Source organism: Pygoscelis adeliae, unplaced genomic scaffold, assembly GCF_000699105.1.
Source record: "Pygoscelis adeliae isolate BGI_AS28 unplaced genomic scaffold, ASM69910v1 Scaffold298, whole genome shotgun sequence".
NCBI lineage: Eukaryota > Metazoa > Chordata > Aves > Sphenisciformes > Spheniscidae > Pygoscelis > Pygoscelis adeliae.
Window position 1 is genome coordinate 4,272,943 of NW_008825303.1, and position 7,156 is coordinate 4,280,098.

The window sequence follows — 7,156 nt, forward strand, 5'->3', positions numbered from 1 at the left end:
GGGGGGATGGAAGAGGGGCAGGTGGGTCCTGGGGAACCCCTCTGGGGTTCCTGATGCGGCCCCAGGACCCTCCCCAGCTTCTGCAGTGCTTTGGGATATGATGGATCAGGAGAGGCCGGTGCGGGTTCTCCGTCAGTGCAAGGCCACCGAGGTCTGAAATACTGCCTGGGGGGCGTCAGTCTGCCCACCCCCATGCAGCGGAGCCGGGTAGATCCACAGGGATGGGAGACGACCGCCGGATCCAGCCCGCGAGACAAGCCCAGCATTGCCCTGCTCCTGTGAAACCCCAGCCTGCCTCCCCCAAAGTGCTCCCAAACATCTTCCTCGCTGGGAGGCATCGCCCGGCGAAGCCAGGGCTGGCAGGTCTGCGAGGTGCCTGGCAATTATCAGAATGAGTATTAGCAGCCGGGGTTTTGTAAGTGTTCTTGCCAAGCGTTAATGAACGATGTCATTGCTATTAATGAGCCTGATTAGACCAGATGTTGAAAGCCTTTATTAAATATTAGCTCAGCTTTTACCTGGGCCAAATTCCCACTGTAGTTTTCAAAGATTGAATGAAACTTAGGGCCAAACCCCAAAGCTCTGGCTCATTCCTTATGGCTAATTAATGTTCCCAGCTCATCCTGCCTGCACTTCCCAAAGCCCTGAATTTTGCCCTAGCTCGAGCAGCAGCCCCGCTCGCTCCCGCATCTCCTGCCGGCTGGCACGCTGTGTTTTCGGAGGGGTGAACTGCCCCAGCCTTGCCCTGTGCTGCCCCTTTCACCTCTCCTATCTCTCTGGCTCACCTCCTCCCCTCTGCCCCGCCACTCCTCCCCCTCTCTGCCTGTTTGCCACGGAGGAGCCGGGGGAAGCAAGCCAGCCGCCTTCTCACGCGAACCTGGGCAATCGTTAACCTGAGCCTGGCTCTGCCGCTGGGCCAGAAGATCCTGCCACCACCAGTCCTGGGGCACGGGGACCTGCCAGCTGATTCCCCAGGGATGGAGAGGGCTGTGGCCACGGATGCCTTGCTGCAAACACATCCCCTCGCTGCTGGAAGCAGCCGGAGTCTGCAGCTCCCAGCACCACCAGAGTGGCCATGGAGGTGACAGCCCTCCCTGTGTGCCGGGAGCAGTCTGGTCAGCCCAGGAAAGGTCTTTGGGGGAAATGCTGGCACCCACATCCCACGGGGCAGCGATGCCGAGAGCGTGTCCTCCATCCTCCCCAGGGCAGGGCTTAGGGACCCCCTTCTGCCTCCTTGTCCTGGGGACCCCCTTCTGCCTCCCCGTCCTGGGCTCTAGGGCAGGCACGTGCCCTGGGCAAGAGGACAAGTCGCCATTCGTCCCACAGAGCCTGTGGGAGCTGAGGAAATATCTTCCCCGGCTTCTTGGGCTGCCTCCAGCCAAGCTCGGCCCCATTTGTTAATGGGTAGCTATTCCCCGGGGCTTTCGTGCCGTGACCCCCCAGAGATAAGCACCTGGCCGTGTGACGACGGGAGCACGTACAAAGCCGTGGCCTTCCCGGCAGCAGGAGAAGAAGGTCCGGGCAGCAGAAGAGGATCCCCTCTGCTCCCCAGGGCAGGCAGCTGCCAGACACCCTCTGCCTATCTTTGCTGGGAGCCACGGGCAGTAAAACCAGCCCTGTCTATCGCAAGGACCTGCAGGTAGGAGACAACGTGTGTGTGTGTTTGAACATGGATATAGGACCGGGAAGGTCATATTTGGGTCTGAAGGAGAAATTCATGCACGAGCCTCTCCCCTCCCTCCCCTGCCCACCCAGCGAGCTGTGTGTTCCTGCAGGGCAGCCCCGTGGCATTCCCGCTCCCCGTGCCTCCACGCACTGGTGGCCACCCAGCAGATCCAGCCTCCCGGCTATAAATCCTCACAGATTTGGTGGACATGGGGCCAGCTTCATTGAGGAGTTGCTGTTCCTCTCCTCCTGCCTCCTGGCGCTTTTTTGAGCTGCAGTTTTCTGTGCTTCATTGCAAACAGACCGTCTTCCCTGAGCAGGAGCCATGGCTGTGCCAACGGGTGCTGGGCTATTCTGCAGGGGAAAGGGTGCCCTCAGAGGTTTCAGGGCAGGCAAGGTCCCCCTAAAGCAATGGGTGTGTTTGGAGTCTTTATAGGTCTCCAACTTTCGTCCCTTGAAAGCCCCAAAGTGCTGCACAGGCAGCTCCATCACCCTGAACTGTTTAAGGGCACTTGGTGCCCTTTCTCACCGTCAGGAACATCTGCGGGACTCAACCTCTCGCTAATCCTGGCTCTTCGCCACGATTCTGGTTAACTCCCGTAGGGTTCCTACATGCCGGCAGCGATGAAGGCTGCGATGTCGCTGGTGGGAAGCCAAGGCGTTGTCTTGGCCACCGAGGTCCTCCTCGTGGCCGCCGTCTTCTGCCTGGTCTTCCTGCTCATCCAGTCCCTCCGGCAGCACGTGCCCAAGGGGCTGAAGAACCCCCCAGGACCCAGGGGCTACCCCGTCCTCGGCAACGTGCTGGAGCTGAGGAAGGACACGCACCTGGTCCTGACCAGGCTGAGCCAGAAGTATGGGGACGTGATGCAGGTCAGGATCGGCACCCGGCCCGTCCTGGTGCTGAGCGGGCTGGACACCATCAGGCAAGCATTGGTGAAGCAAGGAGAAGACTTCATGGGGCGCCCTGACCTCTACAGCTTCCGCCATGTTGCGGATGGCCAGAGCCTGGCCTTCAGCCCCGACTCAGGGGAGGTGTGGAAAGCCCGCAGAAAGCTGGCCCAGAACGCCCTGAAGACCTTCTCCATCGCCCCCAGCCCCACCTCCTCTTCTCCACCTGCCCTGGAGGAACACGTCTCCAAGGAGGCCGACTACCTGGTCACCAAGTTCCTGCAGCTGATGGATGAGGAGAAGAGCTTTGACCCTTACCGGTACCTGGTGGTCTCTGTGGCCAACGTCATCTGTGCCATGTGCTTTGGCAAGCGTTACGACCACAACGACCAAGAGCTGCTCAATATAGTGAATGTAAGTGACCAGTTTGGGGACGTGGTTGCTGCTGGCAACCCCGCTGACTTCATCCCCGTGCTCCAGTATCTTCCCAGCCGCACCATGAGTTTATTTAAAGATTTCAACAAGCGATTCCTCCATTTCCTGCAGAAGATTGTCAAAGAGCACTACGAGACCTATGACAAGGTAAGAGCTTGCAGGACCCTCACCTGCACCAGAGATGCGTCCCCGCTCTTTGCCCCTCTCTGCGAGCGAGCTGTTTTTCTTCTTGCAGCCAAGCATCGATGGACATCTACGTTCTTGCAGGTATTGCTGCATTTAGCAAGTCCAGCTGTAGTCTCGCTCACCTGTAGTCTCTCCTTCTCCTCCACGGCCCTGTGCGATAGGGCCGGGTTTGTTGGTTGAACATCCGATCTGTGCCTCAGGTTCCCTGGAGAACCATCTCCTTGTTTTCACAGGTTGCAAGAGCAGTAGGGACCATGGGGGCTGAAAGGTGATGTTCTCCAGAGCTCGTATGACCCTGGGCTCCCCCAGCATCAGGTTGTTGCTCAGTAACACCCATTCCTCTGCTGGTTCTGCTGCCATGACTTGTCTTCTCTTCCTCTCAGAACAACATCCGAGACATCACTGACTCTCTCATTGAGCAGTGCCTGGAGAAAAAAATGGAAGCAAATACTGCCGCGCAGATCCCTAAGGAGAAGATCGTCAACCTTGTGAATGACCTCTTTGGAGCAGGTATCTTTTCTCGCCGGTCCCTCAGCTACTGCAGATTTTCTCAGCCTCCTCGTGTTATAGCTCTGTCTGACCCATCTTTGTCCAACACCGGGCAGCCAGTTTGGGTCTAAGCACTCGTTCTCCTGCTCGCTGGTCTTCCTGGTCCTTCCAGGGACACCCCGAGAGACCAGCATGGGACATTAGTTCTGGAAAGAGGCTTCAGGGAAAAGCAAAGGGCACGGCTTGTAGCTCAGTCAAGCTGCACAAGCCAGGGTGGCTTTTCCTGGTTGAGGGAGATGTCTATCGACTGATTCGTCTTTGAGTTACCCTGTGGAAACTCCCCCGATTCCAGAGAAGTTATACAAACCTGACCTAACCCAAGGGTGAATCAGGATGAATGACAGCAGAATATTTTAGCAAAGGTTTCTCCGACAGGATAGAAACCCAAGTCTTACTGTGCGCCCAGGATGTCCTCTGCCTTCTTAGCCATCCAAGACTGCTCCATGTGATGGTTAGGCAGCAAGCCAAGGCACGTGCCCTGCGTGTTGTACAGACCTCATCTCCATGCTTTCCTCTTTGACCAGCTTTTGACACCGTGACAACTGCCTTATCCTGGAGCCTCATGTATCTCGTGACGCACCCCGACATCCAGAAGAGGATCCAGGAAGAACTCGGTGAGTCCATGAGCCCGCTGCCTCCGGGGTCAAAACCTCTCTGGCGAGGGCTGACCCCAGTCCGCTCCCTCCTCTCGACCTCCCGCAGACCAGACCATCGGCCAGGAGAGGAGACCGAGGCTGTCGGACCGAGGCACGCTGCCCTACACAGAAGCCTTTATCCTGGAGATGTTCAGGCACTCCTCCTTCCTGCCCTTCACCATCCCGCACAGGCAAGTGCTGGGGTTGCAAAGGAGGTGGAGGGACAAGGTGGACTTGGGGCATCTCGTTACAGCCACGCCGGCAGCGGCGTGGTGAGAGGCAGGGAGATTATTATCGGCTCGTAGAATGATGGCTTCTTCATGGACGCGGGGAGCTCGCAGCTCTTGCGCAGGGCAATGTGGGAGCTCCCAAAGAGCAATCCTTGCCTTCTGTTGACTTCACTGAAGATACTCCACCCAGCTCAGGTAGGGGTTGCCCAATCCAGCTCACAGACAGTGCAACTGCCCCGCATAAAGCCCTCTCTTTGGGCCGCGTCCTTACTTCAGCAGCATCAGGAGTAAACTAATAGTCCCCTGAGGATGCAGAAGAGCCTTCTTGCTTCCCAAACTCTCACAGTCATTTCTCTCTCCAGCACGACCAGGGACACGGTGCTGAACGGCTACTACGTCCCAAAGGACCGCTGCGTGTTTGTCAATCAGTGGCAAGTGAATCATGATGAGTAAGTACCTTCAGAGGCAGAAAGCCTCCTGCGGCGACATGCAGGCCCCTTCCTGCACAGTTATCTCCCTGGGCAGGCATGGGGCCAACCTGCTTTGAGAGAAAAGGGAGCAGGTGAGGTATCTACTAAATTCAGGGATATTCTTACTGACAGCTCCCCCTGATCCCTCTGAGCGACCACCTTCCAGTGTCCTCCTGTACTCCCGTGGCCAGGAGACACCATCTCAGCATCTGATGTTTTCCCTTCCAGGAAACTTTGGAAGGACCCACTGACCTTCAACCCAGAGCGTTTCCTGAATGCTGAAGGGACCGAGGTGAACAAAGTGGATGGGGAGAAGGTGCTGGTTTTCGGCCTGGGGAAAAGGAAGTGCATTGGGGAACCCTTTGCCAGGTGGCAGGTCTTCCTTTTCCTGTCTACCTTGCTCCAGCAGCTGGAGTTCAGTGTCTGCGATGGCAAGAAAGTGGACATGACGCCGCTCTATGGACTGTTCCTGAAGCACAAAAGGTGCGAGCACTTCCAGGTCAAGCAGCGCTTCCCCATGAAGAGCATCAGCTGAGCGGTGGGCTCATCCATTGCCCAGACACCGCCAGGGGGGCAAAGACCTGGGTGTCCTTGTAGCAAAGCTGGGCCTGGTACAACTTTATGGGATGATAGAATAAACTGAAGCCGTCGAAACGCCTGTCGTATCTTGTTCGCTTTGCAGCATTGCTTGCCTTTTTCATTTCCCAGCATTTCTAGCGTTGGATATTCCATCAAATGTTGGATATTCCATCACCTCGGGTCTTATTACCACAAAGCACATTTATGGGGGGTGTGAACTGTCTTTTGCTAGAGGGAAAGGGAACGTGCCCCAAACCAGATCGTCTGAATACCATTGTATTCTTTTAGAGTCGCTCTTTGATAGCCAAAGGACAGCCAACCCATGCCATATTCCCACGGCCCCCGTCGATGTTTAAGATCTTGGCCGAAGTGATGCCCAAAGCTTGGGTGGAGATGAGGATGATGTTGTTGAGGTCCAGGCAGTATCACTATTTCCGGACTAATCAGGGGACTAATTTTCACTGATTGAAATTTACCTTCACTGTAGATGTGTCTGCAGGGAAAAAAAACTTGGAAATCTTGGAAAGACGCTGATACTTCTCCAAGTCCTGTAAGAACAGCCTGTTCCTTTGCTTCTGCGCTATGTTTTTAATTGCCTAGCTGACTTGCCATGTCACTCTAAGATCCCGTTCAGGAGAGGTTTATCTTTGTCCATAGAGGAGCTCAAAGCACTTTAGTGCCTCTTTGAGAATCTGTCAGGGGTCCTCCTGCTGCTCAGGTTACTTTCTTCAGAAAAATGAGAGGGATCCTTCAAATGAACTGAGCTGGATGAAAGCCTACCTGGAGGGACCAGTGTGTTGGAGGACTTCAGCCACCTTAAGCCTCATTCACCGTAGTCCCCGCTGGCCCTGAAGGACACAAAGAAGGACACCTTTACCCCGTCACTGTAGTCACCAGGTGTTTCTATGCTGGGCCAGTGAGGGCTGCGAAAGGTTTGTGTCTTACCATGACTGCGATGGCTGTCAGTCCCGCCGTGCACCTGGCACGAGTTTTGCAGTCCACCTGGGGTGAGAAGGTCCACCAAGCCCAACAGGCAGTCCCTTGCTATCGAGAAAGTCAAGCTGCTGGTATTCTGGGCTAGAGCAAGGGTGTTTTCACAACGGGGCAGAGACGGAGAACAGGACTTTCTCCAACTCAAACCCAAGAGTTTACATTGGCTGCCAGTCAACCCATGCCAGCAGAGCTGGATGCCGCCTTTTCTTCAACTTGCACGCAAAGACATCTTAGCCAACCCAGCACCTGGCAAGCAATGATACAGGAACAAGCAGAACCATCCGGTGCAACACGCACTGCTCTTGAATCTGTTCCCATGGGTGGCATCTGCTCAGCCATAGCCCCAGACCCTGACCAATGAGAGCTCCTTTCAGGTCCGGATACCAATCACTCATCATGCATTGCACAAAACTTCCAAGAAGAGACAGAAACGAAAGAGCGTGTTGGGGAAGAAAATGGGGAAGCCGATTGCCCAAGACTTCAGGGAGATTCCAGCTAGAGCAGGGAGGTGGTCAGACCGGCTGAA

General features: G+C 55.7%; 1 protein-coding gene across 2 annotated transcripts; it reads left to right on the forward strand.

Moving 5' to 3' along the window:
• The first annotated feature begins 1,515 nt into the window (after nucleotides 1–1,515).
• On the forward strand, nucleotides 1,516–5,705 carry LOC103922022 (cytochrome P450 1A5-like). 2 transcript variants are annotated; one of them, XM_009330091.1, is made up of 7 exons: nucleotides 1,516–1,639; nucleotides 2,269–3,135; nucleotides 3,558–3,684; nucleotides 4,248–4,337; nucleotides 4,426–4,549; nucleotides 4,951–5,037; nucleotides 5,287–5,705. In XM_009330091.1, exons 2-7 carry the CDS (start codon nucleotides 2,278–2,280, stop codon nucleotides 5,591–5,593), a joined length of 1,593 nt encoding a protein of 530 aa, XP_009328366.1. In that variant the 5' UTR covers nucleotides 1,516–1,639; nucleotides 2,269–2,277; the 3' UTR covers nucleotides 5,594–5,705. The 2 variants fall into 2 exon arrangements, with proteins under 2 accessions (XP_009328366.1, XP_009328368.1); XM_009330093.1 differs by having other exon boundaries at nucleotides 1,527–1,557; nucleotides 5,287–5,684.
• The last annotated feature ends 1,451 nt before the right edge of the window (nucleotides 5,706–7,156 follow it).